This window comes from Pituophis catenifer, unplaced genomic scaffold, assembly GCF_029215685.1.
Source record: "Pituophis catenifer annectens isolate HBS135680 unplaced genomic scaffold, rPitCat1.0.hap2 SCAF_7, whole genome shotgun sequence".
Classification (NCBI taxonomy): Eukaryota; Metazoa; Chordata; class Lepidosauria; order Squamata; family Colubridae; genus Pituophis; species Pituophis catenifer.
In genome coordinates, this window is record NW_027256887.1 from 43,817,489 (window position 1) to 43,845,253 (window position 27,765).

Sequence of the window (27,765 nt, forward strand, 5' to 3'; positions counted from 1 at the left end):
GGTGGGTGCGTGAGTGTGGGTGGATGGTTGGGTGGGGGTTGTTTTCCGTTCCTCCACCACTGTTGTTTAACGTGAGGGACCGGGGATCCTGGAAACTGGCGAGGTGATGTGTTTCGGGCGGGGGACGGCGGCGGCGTTCCTGCTGCTGCCGCCGTCTCTGGAACCGCTGGAGAAGGAAGACGAGGAAGAGGCGGTGGCGGCGGGGGCTGGGATCAAGGATAGCTGCTGCCCGGCGGGCCCGGGCTCGGCGGCGACGGATGCCGCGGAGGGACGTGCGGCTGCCCGGTGTAGCTGCTCTTTTCTGGAAGAGGGCTGCCTTCGGAAAGACGGTGGGGACCGGCGACCGCGGAGGCCGAACCACAGAGGCGGCGACGATCCGGAGAAGCCACGGCAGCCCTGAAATGTATTCCCCTTTCCCTCCCCGTCAGCGGCCATGTTAACCACCAGGAAACCGTCTGCCAGTGTCGCTGGGGCTAGTGCCGGTGGGGCTGCCTCGGCCGCCGCTTGCCCAGCTGGTAAGTAGGGAAACGGCTAGCCGCAGCCAAAGCGGATTCGCCGCCTTGCCGCCTTTCTCCCCGGGATCCCCCGCTCCCCTCCTCCCATCCCAAGGCCGGAGAAGGAGAGTCCGAGGGGGTGTGAGAGCGCGCGGCCGTCTGGGTGAAAGATAAACCGGCCCCCTCCCCGGCTGAAGCCCCTCTTGCCAAAGCGGGCAGCCTCGAACGGCCTCACTTTTAACCCCCGTTCTAAAATCTCCCGGAGGGGGTTCCTTGAGCTTCTGATTGACAAGCTTTTCAGCGTGAGAACAGGCAAGTTTAGGCAAACGAGAAGCGCTTCTTGCGCTGGTGTTTAGAAATGGTCTAGCAGGGGGGTCGTGGCTGGGGGAGCGGAGCCGAGTTCTCGCGCTCCTTCGCAAGAGGCAGAGAGGCCAGGCAGCGGGCAGGCTAGATTGGATGAGTACTGCAAAACTCCTCCATTTGCGGCCAGACTGGATTCCCCTTTACGCTCTTAAATGCTGGGGGTTAAGCATGGGTGGAAGGTTTATCTGGGTTAATGGGCGAACGTGTTCCCCCTTTATGGACACTCTTGATGTGTCCCCCCCCGCCCCGCTTCGACGCCTCGTTTGGGATCAACTCCTGCTGATCCCTCAGATGATACTGCAATGGCAGCCGGAGGAACAAGAGGAGGGGCGCTGGGGAAGGGACCACTTCGGCGCCACTTTTCATTCCCTCTGCCCCTTGTCTTCGATCCGGACCCTGCTCGGTCCCCCGTCGTTTTCAGCTGGTTTCTTTTGCCTCCCTCCGCAGGGAGCAGGGGAGGAGGAGAAAGTAGCCGCCAGTTCCAGTCTTCCCCGAGGATCGGGGCTGGACGGATTTCCCGGACGGGCGCTGGGACCAGACCGCCATCCCCGATCGCTTTGCCGCCGCTGAAGTCCAGCAGCGCAGCCCACACGGTGAGACTGTGGGTCAAGGGAGTGGGTTGGAGAAACGTATGGCTTGCGAGGAGACGTGGATTATCTCTTAACCGCTCCATTTCTGCTGCTCCGCCCTCCTCCTCGGCTCAAAATCCTGTGCCGGCCCCTTAAGCCCCCTTCCGTCCCCCTGCCTTTGCCATCCCACCCCAATTGCTCCTCCTCTCCCGGGTATTAATAGCAATAAATGTGCTAGGTACAGTCAGGCTGTCAGCCAGCCTGTCTGAGTAGGATCTGTGAATGAGTGAGCGAAGGCCAACCCAGTTGGTTATGGAGGAGCCCTCTTAATTATCCCTGGCATGTCTCAACAGGTCCTGGTCCTGTTCCCCGTCTGGTTTCAGCAGGTACTTGGGCTAAGGAGAAGGAAAGGCAACTTTTAGAACCACTAAGGAATTTTCTGCCATGAAAGTAATGTGCAAATTAGGTGAGGGAAGTCGATGAAATGCAATTAACGGTAGTTCCATGTTGTTGTATGAGGATGTAAATATGGGATTCCTTCCTTCCTCCCTGGGAAAAACAGGGAGGGTCATATGTAGGAAGTACTGTTCATGCTTCTCAAATGAGAAAGAAGTCTCTGGGTTATTGATACTGGAAGGCTAATGCAAGTTGAGCTCTGTGGAAATGAAATGAAACAAAACAAAATGATAAGTTGCCTTGCCTGGACAACAGGTCCTTGTAACCAACAAAAATATATATAGCTTATATTTTATGTTTATAATATGGGATATGGGATATATGCATATATCCCATATATGGATATACATAACACACACACACACACACACAGAGAGAGAGAGAGAGAGAGAGAGAGAGAGAGAGAGAGAGAGGACCCAAGATTGAGGAAGATACATACCATTCACTTTTTTCTTTAATAACATTTCTGTTCAGTCTGTTGGGTAGTTTTCTTATTTTTTTTTTAAACTGCTTTAAAAAGCAGTTCATTTTGTGATTAAGGGTGCTTTTCCTCAAAGTGAAAAATTAAAAGTGTTCCCTTAATTATCAATAACTCAGAAGAAAGGCCTGTTTCCAGGGGTACAAGTGCAGAGGCATTTAATGGGGAGCTGAGTGACCTTTACAATCTAACTAGATAACAGGTGTCTCTTGATGGTATTATTTAAAGGGCTGTGGTTTCTCACTTCCATTCATTGCCATTCTTCTACTAGAGATGGACCTACCCAGGCATAATGTTCTATTTAGGGTACTGAAGAAAAATACACTTGAATATTTAGCTAGTTTGGTGGACATTATTTAACATCAGCTTTGAGCTTGAAAAAGAACGTAATTTGCACTTTATATGAAAGAATCCTATACATTTAATTCAAGTAAGTTTCTTTATGGGGAATACTTACAGATGCAATGGAACCTTATAGATGCTTATACCATAGATCTAACTGGACAGAATTGGAAGGCAGTTACACATTCTTAATTGTGGCTAAAATCATTACTTCTAAAATACCATAAGATTTTAGGAATCACACTTATTTACAAATGGCATTTCCCTTTACCTGAAAGGCTCATTTTCTCCAATATGCATGGAAAACTGGTTGTTGCTGTGGGAAGAGGACAAACAATCTGCCTCATTTGGGACTCTCTTTTTATTAGCTTATATACTTTGTATTGAACGCTTATCCTAAAAATCAGTAGCAGAATTAATCTAGTAAAACTTTCATGTATTAAGAGGTAGTTACAACAAAAGAGAAAAGCTATGCGAATTCCTATATTTATTGCTGTACTGATTTCATATGCTCCCGTGGTGTTCATTATCAGTTTTAGAATCTAATAATATTACTATGCACATATTCAGCAGGAATTGCACTTATGTCATAAGGTGGCTAGAGGTAATTAAGAAATGCTGTCTCATCAGACGTGCTACTATGTATGTATGCATAAGTAGATGTAAATATATAAATGTATGACAAGCAAAGTGCTGTTGGACTGGCAATGGGGGAGACTTTGATTCAAAACCACCCTCAATCGGTTCAAAACACACTCTATGTGGTGTTGCAGGGGGAAAAAATAGAAGACAGGAAAGCTAATAAGCTACCATAACCTCCTGGATAAAAAACAGGATATGTAACAAAAATATTTTAAAATATGCATGAACAAGTTATGTACCTATTGCATAAATCCAGTGAAAAGGTTATAACCAGTGTATATTCAAAAAGAATAAATACTGTATTTTCCGGCGTATAAGATGATTGGGCGTCTAAGACGACCCCCGAATTTTCCTGTTAAAATATAGGGTTTGGGCTATACTCGCCGTATAGGACTACCCCTCTTCCAATGCACACCAAATAAAAATTAAAAAACATCAACTGGCTCACCCACAATGTAAAAGCAGCTGTGCTAGACCCAAAATGGCCCCTGCAACAAGCAGGAACCTCACACAGCTACAAAAAGCCCAAAAAAACAACTTTCACACTTTACACACACACAACACAACATAACACAACTAGCTCACCCACAATGTAAAAGCAGCTGTTCTTGACCCAAAATGGCCCCTTCAACAAGCAGGAACCTCACACAGCCACAAAAAGCCCAAAAACCCAACTTTCACACTTTACGCACACAAAATTCCACAATTCCATTGTGAGATTTTGTGTATTTGTGTAGTTAGAGTGAAACACTACAGAAACATAGTAAATCTCAGAAAGCTGCACAAATATTATTTTATTTTATTTTATTTTTATATGAAAGCTAAATTTAAAACTTCCTAAACTTTAAATGGCTAGGTCTAAAAAAGAACAACTAAAAAAAAAAACCAATTAACTATTTTTTTTAAAGATCCCAAAGGGGAAAAAATCTTACCCAATAGAACAGGGGTCCCCAACATTGGCAACTTTAAGACTTGTAGACTTCAACTTCCAGAATTCCTCAGCCAGCTTTGTTTTGCTGGCTGAGGAATTCTAGGAGTTGAAGTCCACAACTCCCTGCCTGCTTGATTGCAGGCAGGGAGTTGCTTGCTGATGGAATGGATTCAGGCAAGCGAAGCAAGGCAAGCGTTGCGACTAGCAGCTAAGGTAAGCAAGCTGGAGGGGGAAAACTTTTTTCCTTCTCCATGGTTCTGGCGATCGCAGCTGAGTTGCCTGATTAGCAGATCATCAGAGCTTGGATCGCCAGAGCCATTTAAGGCTCGTCAGAGCCTTTCGGGCTGGTCTGCCTGGTTACAGGAGAATGACACCCGGCGTACAAGATGACCCCCGACTTTTGAGAAGATTTTCATGTGTTAAAAAGTCGTCTTATACGCCGGAAAATACGTTAATATGTAAACTTGAAACTTGTTCTTGATTTTCCCAAGTTTTCTTAACTGTCTCAGAATCCTATTATTATCAAAGTTTTCTGTGAGAATATTTCTGATCTATTCTTATCTCTTTTCAATATGTCTAGCTCATCTTACATAATAATCTGACCATGTTAATACATGTTTGTCCTAGATATGCACATTTGGAAAGGCTGATATATCACAAGGAAATACACTATGAAACACAGACTTTCCATTATATAAAAGTAACTTAGTAAATTTTGCCTCTTTAGTGGGATAGGTTCTTCCTTGATTTGTCTCCTAAATAAGACTCTCTGAGAGTTTGAAGACACAACAGAAGATTTTTCAGATGCTCAAGTGAGCATGTGTGTGGAAGTGTATATACTGTATAGTAAGGGCTGGCTTGTGTTTTCTATTTATGGCAGTTTGTGTTACTAAGCAGATGTATTGATGGCTGTTACAAGTGGAGTAAACTTAGGCTACACAGCTGCTTTCCAGAGTCCAGACCTTACCATCTCCATTACAATGTAACTTCAATTTACTTCCCTGAGAAGCTCATCAAGTTTCAGACTCTTCTATTTCTTTGTTGCTATACTTCATGACATTCATTTCTAATTCAGCTCTTTTTTCTTACTTACCTTGATCCAGTGGGCAGAATCCTGTGTTTGGTCTCTGGTAGTTGGGGTTCAGTTAAAATGGATAATTAAAATCAAATCAAATCAAATCTTTATTAACATCATAAACCAGTAGTATGGGTCATTATCTCTTTCTTCTCCACTGCTTTTGGTACAATCACACAAAGATGTCATTCTGCCTCTTATTTGTTTACATAGGGTGCAGTCTGAAACTGAGTCTGGTCACTGATTCATCTGGCCCAGTCCTGTGAACATTTATATGCTTCAGGATTTCAGTAGCTGCCCCAACACAAAATCCTTGCGTTCTTCTGCATTTAAAGCCCTTACTATACTCAAGTAATGACTTCCCCTATATTCCCTCTTCTACTTGTGAATACTACAATACCTATTTTCCCTTTGGACAATTGTATTGTTTTATGCTCATTGTTCTCAGTGATATTTATGAGAAAAATTCTGTGAAGGTATTCTTTTTGAATGCCATTGTTGAAACCTTTCCCTCAGTCCTGATTTTTTTTTCTTTTATCTCTGTCAGTGTACTAAATTAAAAAACACTGGAGCCATTTCAAAAAACATTACATACATGGACTTACTCTAGTATCGCACCATAAGGCCTAACTGTTTTTAAAAAGCAGCTATCTGATGGTGATTAACATGGAATATGTGACCTATTGCTTTGGTGTGAGGACATTTTGTGCTGACTGTCATCTGTTAAGGCAGATGTTCAAGGTGAAAGTGAGGCATGGAACAGAAAGAAGCTGCCAAATCCATAATCAACAAACTACTCAGCTCTCAGTAGCAAAAAACTACCAGCACCTCTGATCATTGTACTGTATGGCTGATAGGAGTTTGATACCCAAGACTATAATGAGGTTCCTAAATCTCATTAATGCTTGGTCACTTGACCTGAATGTAAAAAGAAATAAATTCTGCTTTGCAAACTATAGAGAATGGATTTTTACATCAGCCCAACCCAACCCAATCACAATAAGACTTAACATTATTCAGTGTAAGCACACAACAGTGTCCTCATCATCTTTAAATCATTTACAATATGCTTGTACTGAGTAAGAAGTTTTCGGCGTTGCCAGATCATGTTTTAATTTTATTTCAAACATGATTCAAAAAACAAAGATTAATTTATTTTAACATCTATGCAGGTAGCAACAGTTTTCTTATATAAAAATGTTTATGAAATAGAATATATAATTATCTATTACTATAACATAAATACATCAGATTGCAATTAAATCACACTTCTATAAACCTAAAAACACAATCTAAAACTTCTGGATTTAGATCATTTACATTTATTATAATATCATCGAAAAGTTATGCCTTCTTGGAAACACAGAACAGATTTTGATCCTGGATAGCAATTGTAACAAACTTTTTTTTTCTATAAATACAAGCAAAGTAAGTAGTACTGTTTAGGATTAAAACTGCAATCCCATGCTCATTTATTCAGAATATCCATTGTTCAATGTGAGATTTATTTCCAAGTGAATATGCACATAATTAAGTTACAACAATTGCCTAGAACTTTTTAGAGGCAGGGAGTAGTGGAAATGAGCCACATGATATTTTTCCATGGGAAAAAATGTGAATGCTTTTCATTTGACTAGCAGTTGCATTCACAATCTGAGAATGAAAACTCTATGAAACTCATTAGAAGGCATAAAGTGGAAGTGCACAAGAATATCTGAGATAATAAATTATCCTAATATTTGTTGTCATTGGTTGAATAGGAGATCATGATCTATATATCAGATAGAATTTTGACATCATTTTATTCCTATTTAGTTTTCCACTTTGACAATGTTCTATCCAGGGATTCCCCATTCCCTTTTCTTCCCATTTCTCCACCCCCCCCCCAATTCAATATTTTGTGACATTCTGTTTCCAGTAGGCCTTAGTGGGCTGTATACAGTTACCCATCTGAAGGGAGAATAAGACATGATGATAAATCGTTTATTTATTTATTGAAAATAATTTACTTGCCTAACCACTGAAGTTATTTTATTCCTCCCTGTTTCCTGTTACATAAAAAAGTTAACTTGATTACCTGTTCCTCCTTTGGTCTGTAGAGACTAAAAGTGGGCAAATACTTGGGACTTGAGCTGGAACAAACCAGTGCATTCCAGGGGTTCTGACAAATTGCTTGACAGGCCAACCCTGGTTCCCCAAGTACTGAAAGCTTTGGTTGTTATGAATTAGGCAGGCAAATAGGACAAGTAACAAGGCTGGTAGATGTCCCCTTCTTCCCCTCTGTGGCTCCCAGGATGGTATAGCCCACCCATCATCTTCCCATTGCCTTCTTTCTTTCCCTTCCTCCCCCTCCTTCACTACTCCTACTGCTGTTTACTACTCCACCTGCCTCCAATTTTCCTAGGACCTTTTTTCCCTCTCCTCAATTGCATTGTATATCCTCCCCAGTCACCTTTTTCCAATCTTCCCAGCATCTTCCTTGTCACCCCTCTATTGCTGCCAGTGTCCCAGCACAGCCTATCCTGTTGGGCCCACTCTACTAACCTACGCTTACTTTCTTTTTTCTCAGCTTTCTTTGCTAATATCCCAGTCCAATACATCCCTCTGTCCCTACTCCCAGTCTTCCCAGTGCTGTCCCTCCCCTCATTTCTTCCTTCCAAAGCCATTCATATCGCAGGCATTTTCCTTCCTGCTCTTAGCTTAAGCAAAACAGTTCCCTTATGGTCTATGCATGGTAACACGTGCTTTCAATTCTTGATCAAACCACCCAAAAACAGCTGTTCTGGCATGGACTCCTTCATACACAAAATGTTTTGCTTACCCTGGTAGACAAAAGAAATGTGTTTAGTATTTTTCTTTGTATAATATAAAATTAAATTATATTAATTTTGTTGCTCATATTACAGAGTTTATTGCCCTATTATATATGAATTCCATTTTTAATTTTATTTTAAAAGAAATCTGATTCATTTTTAAAATCCAATTATTATTCATTACTCATTTTTTAAAAAAGAAAATCCTTTATATATGGTAAAAAAAGTCCAACTATGAGTAATCAAGTATGACAATAAAAAGAACCTACCTTGCATTGTTTATATACAAACACTACCTTATACCATTGTTTCTTTTACCCTTGTTAACCAAATAACCATAGTTGTCTGAGTTCACACAAATCACTCAACCATCCCCAACTTACAACAGTTCGTTTAGTGATGGTTTGAAATTACAATAGCACTGAAAAAATGACTTATGATCAATTTTCACACTTATGACCGTTGAGCATCCGCATGGTCGTGTGATTTACACTTGGATGCTTGACAACTGACTCATGTTTGTGATGGCTGCAGTGTCCTGGGGTTGTGTGATCAGCTTTTGCAAACTTCTGACAAGCAAAGTCAATGAGAAAGCCCAATTCACTTAACAACAACCCTGTTACTAATTTAACAACTGCAGTGATTCACTTAACAAATCAGGCAAAAAAAGGTCATAAAATGGGGCAAAACTCACTTAACAAATTTCTCACTTAGCAACTTAAAGTTTGGCTCAATTGTGGTAACCCACAGTCATTTGAAACTCTGTTACAACGTATGTCAGGTCACAGTCGCTGAGTTTACAATTATGCTATACCACAATTTGTTTCAATCTTAGCACATCGAGTAAATGCACATAATTCTGAGTCATAGTCATGGTTTACTAAATCCGAGATAATAAAGAGAAAAGAACAATAAATATGGGCTACACAATATGGGAAATAAATTACTTAATATCATTTAGTGTATAATCATTTAAACCATTTAGGATAGGATAGGATAATCCCGAAGGACTCGGGGCGGTGTACAGCCAGGTAAAAACACAATACAAATATCACAATTTAAATTTAAAAAATTATTAAAAGTATTACATTTAAGGCCAATTAGCTAAAAAACCCAAAAAATTAAGAATTCCGAATTTAAAACTCAAATTATGAAGCTAGCCCTGCCTGTCGGAAGAGCAGGGTCTTAAGAGCACAGCGGAACACTCGGAGGTCAGAGACCTTGCGTATGTCCGGGGGCAGTTCATTCCAAAGGGCAGGGGCTCTCACAGAGAAGGCTCTCCCCCTGGGTGTCGCCAGCCGACATAATTTGGCCAACGGCACCCAGGAGTCCCTCTCTGTGGGAGCGAACTGGTCGGTGGGAGGCTATCGGTGGCAGAAGGCGGTCTTGTAGGTACCCAGGTCCTGAGCCATGGAGTGCTTTAAAGGTGATAACCAACACCTTGAATCGCACTCGGAAGACCACTGGGAGCCAGTGCAGCTCGCACAGGAGAGGTGTTACATAATTACCCGCGCGGCCGCATTCTGGACCAGTTGGAGCCTCCGAGTGTTCCTCAAGGGGAGCCCCATGTAGAGAGCATTACAGTAGTCCAGCCGGGAGGTAACAAGGACGTGAGTGACTGTGCACAAGGCGTCCCAGTCGAGAAAGGGACGCAACTGGCGAATCAGGTGAACCTGATAGAAAGCCCCCGTGGCCACGGCCGTCATATGCTCTTCTAAAGACAGCCATGCATCCAGGACGACGCCCAGATTGCAAGCCCTCTTGGGGGGGGGTAGATTCATCCCCTATAGACAGCGATGGCGTCAGCTGACTATACCGGGATGCCGGTAGCCACAGCCACTCGGTCTTGGAAGGGTTGAGTCTGAGCCTATTTCTCCCCATCCAGACCCGTACGGCCTCCAGGCAGCAGGACATCATGTCAAGGGCATCATTGGGGTGGTCTGGGGTGGAGATGTACAGCTGAGTGTCATCAGCATACTGATGTACCCTCATCCCAAAACCACGGATGATCTCGCCCAGCGGCTTCACATAAATGTTGAACAGAAGGGACAAGAGGACCGACCCTTGCAGCACCCCCCAAGTGAGGCGCCTCGAGGTCGACCTCTGCCCCCCTGCCAACACAAATTGCGAGCGGTTGGAGAGGAAGGAGGAGAACCACCGCAACACAGTGCCCCCATTCCTAACCCCCTCAACCGCTGCAGCATGATACCATGGTTGATGGTATCAAAAGCCGCTGAGAGATCTAATAGGACCAGAAAAGGGGAACAACCTCTGTCCCGAGCCCTCCAGAGATCATCCACCAATGCGACCAATGCCATTTCCGTGCTGTACCCCTGTCTGAAGCCCGACTGGTAAGGGTCCAGATAGACAGCTTCATCCAGGTACTGGGGGAGCTGTCGTGCCACCACACTCTCAACAATCTTCACCACAAAGCGAAGGTTGGAGAGTGGACGGTAATTTGCTAATACAGCCGGGTCCAGGGAAGGCTTCTTGAGGAGGGGCTCACCACCGCCTCCTTCAAGGCGGCAGGAAAGGTCCCCTCACTCAGAGAAGCATTTATAATCCCCTGGAGCCAGCCTCGTGTAACCTCCCGGGAGGCCAGTACCAACCAGGAGGGACACGGGTCCAATAAACATGTGGCAGCACTAAGCCTACCCAGAATTCTGTCCATGTCCTCGGGAGCCACAGGGTCAAATTCTTCCCAGATAATGTTCTCAAGGCCTACCCCCATCTCCCCCCCTGGACTCACCCAGTCGGAGTCCAAGCCTTCCCGAATCCAAGCGACTTTATCATGCAGGAACTGCACAAACTCCTCAGCTCGACCCTGCAAGGGGTCTTCCCGCACTCCCCCCCCCCCCGATGAAGGGAATGGGTCACCCTAAACAGAGCGGCTGGGCAGAGCGGCTCTGCAGATGCGATAAGAGCGGAAAAATAGTTAGATTTTGCCACTTTTATCGCCACTAGGTACGTCTTGATATAAGACCTCACCAGTGTTCGGTCAGATTCAGATTGACTAGTCCTCCAGACACACTCTAGGCATCTTTTCCGATGTTTCATCTCTCTCAGCTCCTCGGAGAACCAAAGAGCCAATTGAGATCGACATCGGGTCAGAGGCTGCAAAGGCACAACGTGGTCTAAAGCCCGGGCGGCCATTAGGTCTTCAGTCGAGTCGTGTGCCAGAGTCTCAGGAAATGGCCCAAGTTCCGTCAGGAACCTATCAGGTGATATTTACTGGTGGTGATAATTACTACAGATCTTATTGAATCCAATATGTATGGCAAAAAAGTTGGTAGAAAGGAACTACTTGCCTTCTCCTTCCCATGCCTCCCATTCCATCCCTGAAAATGGTACATAGGTTTTGGGAACAGTGATGAATTGGGAAGGCAGTAGAGTGATGTAGGGGATTCTCCAAAATTGACTCAAGCACAATTTTTGATAGATTGCCTCATTGAAATTGCCTAAATTTGCATCCAATCCATATTAATTATCATCATCCACTTCATCATTTATATTGTATGTTTCCTTCAAGGTGGCATACATCGTTATCATCACAATAGCTCTATACAGTTGTTTAGGATGAGAACTATTAACTGCCCCAAGGGCCACTCAGTGAGCTTTGTGGCTGATTGGGAATTTAAATCCAAATTTCCTTAGCCTTAATCTAATATGTTTATGTGATGTTATTCATTGTAGGAGGCAACATATTCATATTGGGTTAACGTTTTTCTGCTAGTTTTGTTCTTTGTGGTTCATTGTGGACATTAAAGAAAGGACAGCATATTTGATCCAAGTAACAGTCATATTTTGGTCATTCTGAAATCAGTGAGGTATGTTTGTCATTTCAGTGGGACCAACATGTGAGTCTGTACAAACCAGCACCTTTCGACATAAATACATTTGAAGAGAAAATTATTGCCTTTGCAAATCTAAAATTGACAGAATGAAGTTGTTGGTTCTACTATATTCGTGATGGCGAACCTATGGTACGCGTGCCGGAAGTGGCACACAGAGCCATTTCTCCAGGCATGCAAGCCGTCGCCCGTTGCTCTTTCAGGTTCCAGTGTGCCAGCCAGCTGGTCTTCACGCGTGTGGGAGCACCAGAAACCGGAAGAGCAGCTGCCCGGTGCGCATGCATGCACCAGGAAGATGATCTTCCAGTTCCCAGCATGCGCACCATCCACCTGGTCTTCTGGTTTCTGGTTTCTGGTGCACATGTATGCATGAAGACAGCTGGCCAGTGCACATGTACGCTCCATAAACCGGAAGATCATCTTCCCAGTGTGCACTCGTGCACCGGGCGGCTGCTCTTCTGGCTTCTGGCATGCGCATGTACACCGGCCAGCTGGCCTTCACGCACTCATGCGCACCAGAAAACAGAAGACCACGTGACTAGTGCACTGGGCGGCTCTCACACATGCGCTCCCATTTCAGCACTCAGTGCCGAAAAGGTTCGCAAACACTGTTCTATATAATTGGTTGTAATTTCTAGTTCATTGTGTCATTTAGGGTAGAGATGGATGATTTGCATTTTTGCATGTAACTGACTAACAAAAAGATCTGTGCAGTGCTTTTGAGTTGAATGGGAAAAGAAGCTTCCAAGGTTGCACATGTAACTCATTAAAGCAACTGCACTTTTCCCTGTGCTTATGAGGCTACTCTTTGCAGCTACAGTGAGATCCCAGGAAAAGACTTGAGTTTTCTATAGGTGCTATGCACACTAGGAACCATCTTTTCTCCATATGAAAAACATTCATAGCCTGAGTAGTAAAATATTTGAGATGAATAAGTCTGAATTGCAGCACATTTGTTTTAGTGGCATTTGGAAAGAGCATCAACAGCAAATTAGCAATACGAATGACAGGGGCCTATCTACATTTTCCTTCTTTGCACTCAGATTTATCAGAAAATAAAATAAAATAAACTTTACAATTAATTATAGTACTTATTTTTTAAAAAAGAAAAGGGGAGGCATGGAACAAACTATTAGTGTTGAATACCCCCACCTGCACCATCGTAGGCATACTGGAATATAATTCAGATCACCTCCATCCAAGATTGTGTTAGCTAGACATAATGAAGGTTATAGTCAAACACATCTAGATACCACAGGGCTTTGAGAAGACTCAAATGCTCTTAAGATCAGTAAAGCATTTCAGACAGGACAAAGAAAAACCAGAAACAAAATCATTTTTTTTTTGTTTTTGAGCACTATTTCCATGAGTCAGAGGAAGAAATTGCTGCGCACAGCGATACATAGATAGCATCTGAGTTAAACTGCAGTGAAATTTGTTTCATTCACAATCTCATAGGTACTGCTACATTAGAAGTGGCATAGCTGCAAGTATAGGTAGTGCTCGACTTACAACAGTTCATTTAGTAACCGTTCAAAGGTACAACAGCATTAAAAAAAAATGACTTATGACCATTTTTCACAGTTATGACTATTGCAGCATCCCCATGGTCATGTGATCAAATTTCAATGCTTGGCAAGTAATTCATATTTATGACAATTGCCGTCTGCTGGGATCTTGTGATCACATTTTATGCCCTTCCGACTAGCAAGTCAATGGGGGAGCCAGATTTATTTAACAACTGTGTTACTAACTTAACAACTGCAATAATTCATTTAACAACTGTGGCAAGAAAAGTTGTAAAGTGGAGCAAAACTCACTTAACAAATGTCTTACTTAGCAATATAAACTTTGGGCTCAATTGTGGCATAAGTCAAGGACTACCTGCAGCTACTTTGAACGATCTTGGAAAGAAAGAGAGAAATAGAGATCTTTCCAAGAATTTTGCTATTGTTTTTCTCCAGATTATTTGGTGTCTACAAAAGCATGAGCCCAATTATCTAATGAGGGATTCTTTTCAATACAAATTTTTAAAATAAGATCATTGCATACAGTAATTTGGCGGTTGGGAGCAAAAAAAAATAGTAACCAGAAGACTAAATTGGACAGTTGTTCTATACCAGCCATACAGGATTAACTTATTATCATATCTGAATGAAACTCTTTTAATAACTATGCATTTAAGATAATACATAAGTGATAGTTTGAAGTAATATGGATTTGTAATGTCACATGATTTCTGATGACTGCATGTATTTTCATTGGGAAAACCTCTATATAGTAATGTCATCTGTACTTCGGATGCTTACTTAAGTAAGATACAAGCTGCTAGACATTTTAATTTACTAACCATTAATAGACAGGGTCTTATTTTCAGGGAAACACGGTAAGCACATTGCATGGGCCAACCTTAATGATTCTACTGGGCTTTTCTGTGTTCAAAGATTATTCATTTAGCCCAGGGATCTGCAACCTTAAGTACTCAAAGAGTCATTTGGGCCCATTTCCCACAGAAAAGAAAACACCGGGAGCCACAAAACCTGGGTGGGCATAGCCAACTCGATGTCACTCACTTCCACCAGTCACATGACCCCCCCTAGCCACGCCTACCCAGTCATTAGGGCAGAGAACCAGTTGTTTAAAACACTGAGAACTACATATCTCTCTCTCCTCTCCCTCCCTCCTCCCTCTCTCCCTCTCCCTCTGTATCTCTCTATGTCTCTCTCTCTCTCCCCCTCTCTCTGTATGTCTCTGTCTCTGCCCTGGCCACTTCTCCATCCCCTGCCGTCACCCTTACCTTCTCAGGCCAGGCGAGGAGTGACTGGGAGGGGAAGTCGAGGGGTGGGCCCAGCCGGTGGTGGGATCACCCGACAGGGAGCCACAGCAGAGGACCCAAAGAGCCACATGTGGCTCTGGAGCTGCAGGTTGCTGACCCCTGATTTAGCCATTCTGTCATTCAACATGTAAACTGTTTTATAGCCAATGCTCTCAGAATGATGAACATCATTTTGAGAATATGCTTGAAGAATATTTAACTGAGAACAATTATGTACTGGTTAATTTGAAAATAATTGTAGTGATTGCTCTGTGTTTGCTGTAATCCAGCTCTTTCTTGGTCTGGCATGATAAATAAGGATTTAGCAATGAATGAATTAGTTTCCTAGCAGGCCATAAACTCACTAGTCTGTAGTACTGTCAATAGTGCAAGTGGTTGCTATGCTACACAATCCTTGTGGTCACTTGCAACTGTGAAAATTTAATCAGAAACAAATTGAAAATGAGATGGTGCCGCCATATATAAGATCACTTTTATACCTGAGATTGTTAGACATTGTTTCCTAGATAGTTTATGCATTTTCATTAAATAAAGACAAGATACTGATACAGCCCCACAAAGTTCTCTGTCCTGAAAGGTTTGGGTGAAATTGTAATGGGAAGCATATTGTTTTCTCAGTCTTTGACTTACTTAGAGAGAGAATTCTCCTCTAGCCACAATTGCAGTAGTAAATGTTGACAAACATTTGAATGATATTTTTTAAATCTTTCTAGCTGAGAGTTGTTAATCCTTAGTAAATACAGAAATTTTTCTAGACATCCTAACTTTGTGTCAGTTTGGAAATCATAACAAAATACACCTTTAGGGAAGTTTACTTTATTGAAATTAATTTGCTTGCTGATGGGTAGCAGACTAATATGAGACATTTTTCCCTACTCCCAACCCCTGATTATTTCAAACACTACATATAGGACATTGAACTTTGCCTATGAACAAGAGCTGCACCAGCTCTCTCCTCCTGCAGCTTCTAGTAGAACTTATGTTCATGCTAGCAGGTGAAACATACATAACGGAAGTTTCAAAAACAGCAGTTGGTAGTTAATGTTTGTAATAATAGAGGTACAGTTTGGCATAGAAGAGAGTTCTGGTATAATAAACCAGGGGATTACAGGTAATTTATAAACTCAGCTGTGTATAATTCACAAGATATATCTATATTAGTTATTAACCAAGGCTCATGGGTATGGTGGGATATTCATCACATAATATATGATTCTATGTTTCATATGGCAGTCTGGGCACATTGGAAGCTAGTTTCCATTTTTCCCTTATGAAATGATGTCAGTATAACACTATCTTTTAATTTCTAAGATTTCAGGTGTTGTGCTGTTTTTGGAAAACCTTAGTGGGAAGAAATAGGGAATTATTTGAAACATTTACAAACTGATATTTACTGGATGCTATTTTTCACATGTTTCTTTCATAGGCTTCTTGCCTGTGTGGTGTATATATTATGGTATTATGTAGGTTATTTAGGATGTGTGTGTGAGAGAGAGAGAGGAGGAGGGAGGGAGGGGGGAGAGAGAGAGAGAGAATAAAATATCAATGGCAGGGTACCACCTTGATTTTTTAAAAAAATTATATAGGCCATCTAATTTTTATAGATTAGGATTTTAGTCCATCTTCAGAACAGGCAGCTTGACAAAATAAATTTGCAGTTCCACCTGGAAGAGTTAAACTGAGGAAAATAAGATTAATAGTTCAGAAATGGCAAGAAACATTGAATTGTCAGAAATGGACATCTATAAAGAAGTAAACATTTTTTAAAAAGGAAGGTTAAGGAATTAGAATACTGTTATTTCTTTTATCCATGTAATTTTTATTCTATTTACAATATCTAAAAAAAGAGAGAGAAAAAAAAACAAATAAGATATTAAACAAAAAAGATGCACTGTAAAAAAAACATAAACACATATTATCCTCCCTAGTTGAATACTGATAAGTATATTGCAAAAATATGAGTTTCCCACCGCTTGCTAAACAGCCTCCCCCCAATTTCAGACTTCTACTTGCAAATTATTAACCTGTCATCACCATACAGTATTAATGAAAAAATAGTTAACGGATAAAGCAACAAAAAAAGGCAAGAGTAAAATATCAAAACACTCTGTTAACAAACTATTACTGTATTCAACTCGTAGAAAATTCACCACAGCTTCTTATCTATCCCAAATCAATCCAACAGTTTCCACTAATTCGTCCTGGATCAAAGATCTATGTTTGTTTCTTAATGCCATCTCTTAGTTATTGTTGTTTGGTTAAAAGAAATAAATCCATTCTCCAAAGTTGATCTATCTTCCCAAAGGAGTCCAGATAAAATTGTTTTCCAAGTTAATATGATAAATCCATTCCCAAATCTCTTTCAATCTTCTTAGGGGAAACTAATTTATCACATATCTACCCAGTCAGTTTTTTGCTCTTGTAAAAGATTGCAGGCCTGAACTTTGGGAAGTCATGTACAATCCACTCGTTCTAAGTCTGTAAAATCCATATTTCTTTCAGTCTTTGCTGAATCTACCACTTTCAAATCAAATTCTTTTGTGAATCTGCTTCATCTACATTTACTTGCAACTGTTTTTTTTTTTTTTTTTTGCAACCATATTTGTCAAACTTTTAAAAGAAATTTTCAACTTGGATTTGTATGCTACCAGTCTTTTTTTAAATGCCACCCAGTTTTCCTTGTCTATAATCTGATACGTTGTTACTCTCATGGAATTTAGCAGAGAAAGATCTTCAGAAATAGAGAACATAGAAAGTATATTTTCAGAGTGAAAATATAACTAGAAAAACAGAGAGGATATTTTTGGATATTTCCAAATAATAAATAATCTCAAACCTTTTACAAGTTAATAAAATGCAAAATCCCTGTAGAGAAAGTCTAATATAAATGTAAATCAAGTCCAAACACCTTCACTACCCAGAAACACCCTGTGATTTCCTTGAGTCATTCAGTGCAGCCAAATAAATCAAAAGACAAAAAAACTCCAAATAATATCCAGCAAAGGGGGAGAAGGTTTAAAATAAAACAGCATGCAACCAGTTAACTTTTAGAGATTAAAAGCATAAGGTTTGCTTAAGAGAACAATCTGCCCAGAGGAAAAGATGGATAGGTGACTGGGGACTTTGTGGCCGTACCCAGAGGGAGGAACTACAGTCTTTAAGATTCTTCTTCCTGGGAAGAGGGGTCCATGACCATCCAAAAATCGTCTTGGGTCATTCCTAAGTCTTCCCATTCATATCCATGGAACAATGCTGTCAAAGGAGCAGCTTTGGTAGCACAATCAGGAGATTGTCAACATGAGAGAAAAATTCCCTTACCATTCAGCAGCCATCTTGGGGGAGGAGTGTGCAAGAATGCTGTTATTTTGATGTAAGCTTACCTGATTTGAAACTTCTGGACTAAAATGTGTGCAGTGATTTTCTTTCAAAAAGAAATTTGAGTTCACTATTCATTATTAAAACTATATATTTATTTAGTAGTTTTGTAGAGTTGATAATGAGAGTTAATTTGAAGCAATAAATGTTAATGTGAAATGTTTCCAATGAGTTATTAATAATATATTACATAGCCATGTATGAGGAAAAGAACATGGGAGGTCAAGCCAGCGCATAAGATATTTGAAGTATAATGGATTGGATATAGATTTATAATTTATTATTATGGAAAAGATTGGGAACTATTTGAAGTTCCCATGAAAATTTTAGTAGAGCAGACAATTCCTCCAAAAGTAATATCAATTACTATTTTGGAGTGTTCTGTGATCCTAGAGAAGCTTTTGAGTGGTCACACAGAGTTGTCTTCCTCTAGCAGAATTCCACTGGTGATCTGGTTCATTGTTGGTTTCAATGTACAGTTTAGGAAAGAGAAGGGTATGTAAGTCATATAAGTCCGGAATTAATTTAATCATATTTTTTCATAGAATTTTGGAAACCTTTTATCAGGCTGCAGTTTTTTAACTAGAAAATCATGCTTTGTATTTTAGGTTGGTGGAAATAAGCAAACCATGAATGAGCATCTACATGTTACCAGTCATGGGCAGATCCAACAGCTCTTTGAAGATAATAGTAACAAAAGGACAGTTCTATCCACACAACCAAATGGGCTTGCAACAGTAGCAAAATCAGGACTGCCGGTGGTACAAGATAGGCAGCTCGAGAGCTGTCATAGGCGTCAGGGGAGCTCCAACTCCTTGAAATCTACCGAAGGCCCAGGAAAGATAAAAGCTACTCCCATGACTCCTGAGCAAGCAATGAAGCAATACCTGCAAAAACTAACAGCCTTTGAGCATCATGAGATCTTCAGCTACCCTGAAATATATTTCTTGGGTCCAAATGCAAAGAAAAGGCAAGGTGTCATTAGTGGTCCAAACAATTGTGGATATGATGACGACCAGGGATCTTATGTGCAAATACCCCATGATCATATAGCATACAGATATGAAGTTCTTAAAGTTATAGGGAAAGGGAGTTTTGGACAAGTGGTAAAGGCATATGATCACAAGATGCATCAACATGTTGCTCTGAAGATGGTGAGAAATGAGAAGCGTTTTCACCGCCAAGCTGCAGAAGAGATTAAAATTCTGGAGCACCTTAAAAAACAGGATAAAGATAATAACATGAATGTTATACACATGCTGGAGAACTTCACATTCCGCAACCATATATGTATGACATTTGAGTTGCTGAGCATGAACCTTTATGAGCTCATTAAGAAAAATAAATTTCAGGGCTTTAGCCTGCCTTTGGTTCGTAAATTTGCCCACTCCATTTTGCAGTGCTTGGATGCTTTGCACAAAAACAGAATAATTCACTGTGACCTTAAACCAGAAAACATTCTGTTAAAACAACAGGGTAGGAGTGGTATTAAAGTGATTGATTTTGGCTCTAGCTGTTATGAGCACCAGCGCGTCTATACATATATCCAATCACGTTTTTACCGTGCTCCTGAAGTCATCCTTGGTGCTCGATATGGGATGCCAATAGACATGTGGAGCCTGGGCTGCATTCTTGCTGAACTCTTAACAGGATATCCTCTCTTACCAGGAGAAGATGAAGGAGATCAGCTGGCTTGTATGATAGAACTCTTGGGCATGCCTTCCCAGAAACTACTGGATTCATCAAAAAGAGCAAAAAACTTTGTGAGCTCCAAGGGTTACCCCCGATATTGTTCCATTACTACCTTGTCAGATGGTTCTGTTGTGCTTAATGGTGGACGTTCCAGGCGGGGCAAAGCGCGTGGCCCCCCAGAGAGCAGAGAATGGGGGAGTGCATTGAAAGGATGTGATGATCCACTCTTCCTTGACTTCTTGAAACAGTGTTTAGAGTGGGATCCAATGCTGCGTATGACACCCAGTCAGGCTTTGCGGCATCCTTGGCTCAGGAGGCGTTTGCCAAAGCCGCCAACTGGGGAGAAGACTTCAGCAAAAAGAATAACAGAAAGCACTGGTGCTATCACATCCATTTCCAAGTTACCTCCAACTTCAAACTCAGCTTCAAAACTGAGGACTAATCTGGCACAGATGACGGACGCCAATGGGAATATTCAGCAGAGAACAGTGTTGCCAAAGCTTGTGAGCTGAGGTTTGAATAATCTAATGCTGATTAAAAAGAGAGAGAGAGAAAGAGAGAGCAATTATGTCACTGAGCCTTATTCACATGAAAAAGAAGCTCAGATTTCTATTTTTATTTGATCAATACCTTTAAACGTTTGTATTTTTTCATTGATTACTTTAAATGTGTTAAGCACGGTTTTGATTTTATAAAAAAACAACATGGGGACAATGCTTTAAGTTTTTACACTTTTTTAAATGAAATGTTTCTCTTGTAAACAGCAATTAGCCTTACCATGGAATTAGTATGGCACAACGAAGTGTCAGTGGCAGGCCACTGGTTACTATCTAAGCTTGGTATTTTTAGCTAGGTGAGGAAAAGAAGAGTAAATTCCTTTTCCTCAACATGACTTTTCTTAGGAGTGAATTTTAATACTTATCATTGCTTTTGTTATAGCAGTAGGTTCCATTCCTATAAACATTTATTCATATTTTCATGCAATGATCTAGAAAATATTCAGGGCTATAAGTTGAGGTTTTGCATGGCTGTTTGAGGTTCTGCCTGTAGTTTGGATTATTTACAGAATGCCACATAAAAATAGTTAAAATATTCTAATAGAGCATCCACAAAGGGCTTACTTCATGCTCATAATGCTCCTTTAACAATTCTCTGTCAAATATCCAGGAAGAAATACTGAAATTTGATGCAAGGTTTCTGAAGATGCAATAATTACATTTAAAAGACCTGAACTTATTCCACTATTTGGCCAATGTAAAAGTAAACATTTATAGCATGAAATTGTGCTATTTGGCATATTTATGAACCTCAGAGAACAGTCCTGATTCTGTTCATTTGGAAGTAATTTCCACTCCTTTAATGGAATTTGTAAAAATAATAAAGGTGGGATAAAAATAAATTTTAAAAAATAGAGGTCAAGAGTTTAAATACTTTAGACTGCAACTCACTCAGCTGTTCCCCTGAATTAGACTTATTCCTGAACAGGCAAGCACAAAAACCCTGGCCGAGTATTTGAATCACAATTGGCACCATAGATGAAAGAGAGCAGCCATACTGGAGAGGACAAATAAGAAGAATAGGAGGACATTTCTTGCATTTCTGTTTCTAAGAAGGCTTATTGGGAAGAGCTAATAAGTTCTTCTGAAGAAAACAGTAACACATTCTTAAGTACTGCCAGCAACATTGGGATGTTTCAGAATAAATTATGTCAGAATATAGCAGCCAATGTGATTCTGGGTAGCCACAAAGCATCAAGGTATATGAAAAGTCAAACTTAGAGGGAGATATGTTTATCTAGCCCCCAGTCCCTCAAAAATTTTGCCTTGCCTTCTCCTTCCCCTGCATGGATGACCCGATCACAAGCTAGGCACAGTATTTTAATTCCCTGTACATTTTTGTTTTACAAAAGAAAAAAAATCTATGGGGCTATAAAAACTGAGAGACATTCTTATAAATTCTGATAAGTCTAAAAAACGCCACTTTGCAGCATGCTAGTTTCATTCATATATACATCTACATATGTGTTTGTGTGTGTATATGAACACACACATCTACACACATGCACACATTTTGGAAAATATAATTAGAGGAGACACAGAACTTCTGGGCATCAAAGAAGGAATCTGGGCATGTTGATGACTTATAGGCACCACCCAGCTTGCTCTTGCTCTAGCTGTAGGAATGATACATAATGTCTGCAGCAGCCTTGTGATTCTCAAGCTATTCCCTTTGGAGGTGTCAGTGGTCATGCAGGCTAAGAACTGTAGGAGCTGTAGGTCAGAGTATCCCGAGGGTTTAGCCTGGGCATATGATCTATCTTTTATCCAAAATTACTATCAATTCACTTACACATACGCATTAATATAACATGAATGCATAAAACCTTGTCGTTAATTTCACTCATTCCAACACTGAAAATGTATCATAGGAACAACTTCAATGTTTCTCAAACTTCCCAAAGTCAACAATAGGAAAACCAAAAGCAAAGCATTGTGAGCTTTGCCTCCTACATTGCTGAGAATTAGACTGTACTGGGGAAATAAAGTCAGACAGTTTTTGAATGTGATTCCAAGCCAACTGTCAAGGTAACCAGCTTGATAGCCAAGTAGCATTGCTACTCTCCTGCTTTTTTCCAGCTGTTTGATCTGCTGATACAAGCAACAAAGCTGCTTTGACAAAAGCTTTCTTTCCCCTCCCTCTATATAACTGCAAGCCTCAAAATTAAATGAAGCAGTTCCTTTCTTAAGGCTATGAATATTGAGCTGCATCAAATAAAGAACAAGGTTGATTAGTTACTGTAAACTAAAATCTTATGCTTACCTATATCTATGTTTCATTTTATCCTGTTCCATACTTAAAATGGAAGTTCAGATATGAAGGGATGGAGAGGCAACATTGATTTTGCTTCAGAAGCAATGTAAACCAACTGGATTATTTCTTGCCAACACTCGACTAACATACCATGTTTTGGCCTGTGTTCATTATATTCTTCACCTACAGCAATAATCCTGGACTTGGCTTACAACTAATACAGTCCAATTATTGCGTTCTGTCTTTGTATGTTCCCAGAATTCATACATTTTCACCATGAAAACAAAAAACATTTTCCCACAAACCTATTTCAAATGGAAAGTGAGGAAAGGACGGAGAGAATGCTGGTCAAAAATTTTAAATGATTTTCATATCCAAAATCAAGCGGTTGGACGTTAAAAATGCAAAAGCATAACGTTCATATTTTGTTCTTTCTTCCTTCCTTTCTACCATTTGCAATTGAAACTATTCTGTTGCCTTTATTTTTGGAATATTATCAGGAGCAAAGCTGTCTCCTTTGTGCAAAATTCCATACTCTGAGAAAATGGGACAAGTTCCTTCCAATGTGTACAGTGGTGTTTAAATCTCCATGTATATAGTATCATTATTACTTCAACACTTAGTGTTATATTACTGGAAACACCCATTCCATCTTATTGTTTCCTGTAAAATTGTATTATGTAGCTATGTCATCAGAATCTGGACTTTTTTAATTGCTTAATGAAGATGATACATGAGAGATTTATTAATGAAAATGCCTCTGTTTTCTTAAAATTATTCCTTCAGTCTTTTCAAAGTTTCTAACTGCTGAGAGGTAAAAAAAAGATTTTATGTCTTTATGTTTCTAGAGCAAATGAAGAAGTGAAAGAACCTTAAAAATGAAATGAAAGTAATTTCTAATTTACATATTTACTCTATTTAAGAGGTCTGCATGGAGAGAAAATCAAAGTACAATTTGCAATGCCAAGATGTTCTTTATATTCTAATAATATTAGTATAGATAATATTAATATTAGAGTTTATATAGAGCAAGATACAGGCTTTTATGGGCAACCTTGGGTTATAAGTAGAACATCAAAGGCCACATTCCAAAATGTTTCAGACAAGAAAAATAAATGAATATACTAGATGTATAAAACTACTAATATCAACTAGATCTACTCCCTCTGTTTTTATTAAATTAATTTATTTAATTCAGTATAAAATGCCCAATTTCACAATTAAAGTATGTACATTGATTCTAAAGTATAGAAATAAATTCTTGTTGAATGCATTCTTTTCATATAATCACTGATGCACACCTTCATATGTACAGTACAACTACATATGCATCCTGAGCAAAAGGATTTTCTCAGGCTGCCTAGCAAACTCTTTGTAGATTTCTACTTTCTCATAGTGGAGTATTGGAGACTTTCAAATGGAATCATCTTAATAGAAAATTATAAGGGGAATGGGAATCTTAACCCAATCGGTTGCCCAATAATCCAGGAGTCTTATGGAATATGAATTTTACACGTGGCAGATAGAGCTGAAATTGTCCTTTGTTGGGCTGAAGTAGATTTATAATCCTTTATACTGGTGGATGCTCTGTTTCCAAAGTCAAACCATTAAGAAAGAAGTGAGATGGATGAAGACAGGTATGAAGGAATAAAAGAAACCCATAGCCTTCTCACCCCATCTTTTTTTGTAGCCATTACCTCTTTACTAATTAAAAAATTAAAAACAGGAAAACACATCCAATGCTAACACTGAATAAGTAAAAGAAATGGGAGATGAGAAGGAGGGTGGTATGTCAGTGACAGTTTGCAGAATCACTGAGAGTACACCAATAGTCTTCAGAATGTGAAATCTCACCATTTCTGCTGTCCAAGAACTAGGATGATTTATTACTGGCTCAGCTGTGGTATATGATTAATCACAAAAAAGCTGGTCTTTTCACTTGAAGCACAGCAACTCTGCAGAATTTGTGAGTGGTCCATTCTAGCGGTGGGAACTCTTCCCTCACTCCCGACTATTCCTCTCCTTCCCCAGGTTTTGACCAGCGTAACATTTTTCTTAACAATTCAATATGGGGGAAATGACTACCAGATTGTGATTTCCAGGTTGGGAGAAATAACTATGATTCAGAAAATATGTCCTTTTCAATATAGTTTTTCAAAAGAAACAAATGTTGCTAAAATGGATGTTACATTTAGATTTGAAGAGGGTTGAAAGGACTGTCGATGCTAGCATAATGACAACATTAAGAGTGCTAAAAACTTCAGTAAAACTTTATAATTTGTTATTATGCACAAATCTTATTATAATACTGGTAATTGTAAAAATGTTTAAGTACTTAAAGCATGTTCCCCAGGGAGTCAAAAAGTTTCCGGTCAGTTTATCTTCTTTTTATGCAGATTTTTCATTCAAAACAAAGAAACAGAAGCAACATATTTTGTCTAGCTTTTATGTTTTGAAATTGGCATAAATGAAAAATGAAGAATTCTCAGGAAATAAACAAAAACCTGTTTGCCAAAAATATATCCAATTGGGGGAAGGAAAACCTAAAGAGGCCCTTTTCTCACTATTAGTAATTTTGGCTAGAAAAGTCTATTTAATCATCTTTAACAACTTCCATAATCACTTAACATTTGATCTCCCTTTTGTGTAAATGCAGCTTCTATAGTGTGTGGCTATGCAATGTGTGTATATTAGTAAAAGTGAAATAGGATCATTTATGATCTATCATAGAATTTATTGTAATCTGTGGCTCTAATAGTAAACTCAACTGACCCATAAAAGCTGAGATTGAGACCTTACATTTGTACTTTCCCATTTACTTAAAAGCTAAGGCAGTTTCCACATGAAAATATTATACATAGAAAACTGCATCCTGAAATTAATGAAGAGATTTCTACTCTGATGAGGGTTTCATCAGCATAGGAATACATCTCTGTAAGATGGTAAAGCTCTATTTTTCTCCCAATAATTGGAAAAAACCTCAATCACTGGGCTAAATAAATGGTTGTATCTATTACATTTGTACTTGAATTTGAAGATGTTAACAGATTTCATAGAAATTGTTCATAATTTTCATGAGTCACTCATGAGTTGAATCCACCAGTTTAATCTCTTACAAATAAATGAGATTTAGAATGCCAATATTGCATTTATGATTGACCATGTTCACAGTTCTACCGGAAACTTTTTGGCCACAATAACCAGGTGCAGAATCATTTAGGAAAAAAAGTTTAACCAACTAGAGACTGCCATTTTCAATGACTTACATGATTCTTTTGTACCGTTATTTTTAACTGGGGAAACGAAGTGAAGTAGGAAGAAGTTAAAAGTTGCGTCCTGCTTTGACATGATTTTGTTTCTAATTTCCAAATTTTAATTTGGATGCATTGGTTAGAAATTTTGTTCAGTGTAAAATGTTACAATTGTCTGGAAATTCTGAGCATCTTTGCCAATTTATTAATGATACAGACATCGTGTCTTGGCTGTAGTCTTATTTTACTCAGTTCTTGCACCATGAGAAGGTTGAATAATTTGCATTGTCAATGTGTTGGAATAATCAGGGGGCAACAGTTGTGCAAAAGAACCATGAAGGATAAAGTTGTGTCCTTGATATTAACAATGTGCCTTTTGTTATAAACAATGCCATGTGATGGAACATGCAACTTTGTCTCTTTAACCCTCTGAATACTGTACTATGTAGTATTATTGAAATATATTTTTGAAGTACTACCGTTCTTTTTAATATGCCTCTATGAGCATAATTCACTAGAAACCTCCTCTGAGAACACCATGATAAATTAATGATTGCTTTTGAAGACCACTTGGGTTTTCTAACTACCCAGCATATGAACTGGACAGAAATTGGAAAGGTTTCTGGTTCATTTTGCCTGCTATTTTCAAGGCCTTAATGTATATCATAAGGCAATCATACTACTTAGTAGGGAATAGAATTCTCTGTTGCAAGGATTTTCATTTTTATTCAAGGGTTAAATAGGGTGTTACATATTACTTAGCTAAAATCATAAGATCTGATTAATTTTTTTTAAAACAATATTGTGTTGGCTGTTATAACAGCACTAGACAGAGTCAACTGTATTTATATAAAGGGAAAATTACCTCAAACTGTTTAATTTTATAGTGAGAATTAATCCCAGGGCATTTGGTATGAACCAAAGTGCATTCCTTTTTCTATATGTCTGGCTTCAGTAAATGTGGCCAGGGATTTTTACAACTTGGGTGCAAGGCATTTAATGCCACTTTTACCTTGTGGTTAGTCAGGGAGTCAGAAAGGACTCCTTAAGAATTTTCTTAAACTATTATTTTTTAAAAGCACTTCATGGAATGATTCTTGGGGGAAACCAGAAGTAGGTACCATGAAAATCCATGGGGACTGGACAGTGACAGAGCTCAAGGAATTATGTCTACTCAAGTAGCAACAAACTGGATTATTCGACTCTTTAAATACATGTCAGAATTCTTTGAATCCATCTATTTTTCCTAAGAATTTTTTCCCCAAACAGAAGTAGCTGTTAAACATTGTCAGAAAAAAAGGTTTAGGGTGATGAAAATCGAGCATTATCAACTGGATAAGCTATGAGTAAGATTTTTAAAAATATTTGTGAATGGTATTGTTTCTAGGGATATTTACATCTGTGCTACAAAATATGAAAAAGATGTATTCACAGCTCAATAGCTGCTTTCTTTCCACTTTCTTTAAAATGAGCAACAACTTAGACATGTGACTGGTATGCTGCAACTCTTGTGTACTGAAAACATGTGAAAAATGATTGAATGTGTATTGTGTATATATGTATGTAAATTTTTTATGTGAGATGCTGCTGCTGTCACAGCCACTTCACATTAAATATGTTGTAGGATTTTTTAAATTCAAATTCTTGTGGCCAGTTTTATGATACTTCTGTATTGTATTGCTGATGACAGGAGTTAAGACTGTTTTAGTGAATATTTGTTACATTCATTGTTGTGGCCAGAGATCATTTCAGAATAAAATTTTTATGTCCTATGTAATTGTTTCTT

The 27,765-nt window shown here is 39.5% G+C and overlaps 1 protein-coding gene across 3 annotated transcripts; it reads left to right on the plus strand.

Annotated features, from left to right (window-relative positions):
- DYRK2 (dual specificity tyrosine phosphorylation regulated kinase 2) lies at positions 1-27,756 on the plus strand. 3 transcript variants are annotated; one of them, XM_070947852.1, is made up of 4 exons: positions 1-515; positions 1,305-1,450; positions 1,780-1,812; positions 18,834-27,756. In XM_070947852.1, the coding sequence occupies exons 1-4, from the start codon at positions 434-436 to the stop codon at positions 20,427-20,429; spliced, it is 1,857 nt and encodes a 618-aa protein (XP_070803953.1). In that variant the 5' UTR covers positions 1-433; the 3' UTR covers positions 20,430-27,756. The 3 variants fall into 3 exon arrangements, with proteins under 3 accessions (XP_070803953.1, XP_070803954.1, XP_070803955.1); XM_070947853.1 differs by lacking the exon at positions 1,780-1,812 and having other exon boundaries at positions 2-515; XM_070947854.1 differs by lacking the exons at positions 1-515; positions 1,305-1,450; positions 1,780-1,812 and adding an exon at positions 1,823-1,892.
- The last annotated feature ends 9 nt before the right edge of the window (positions 27,757-27,765 follow it).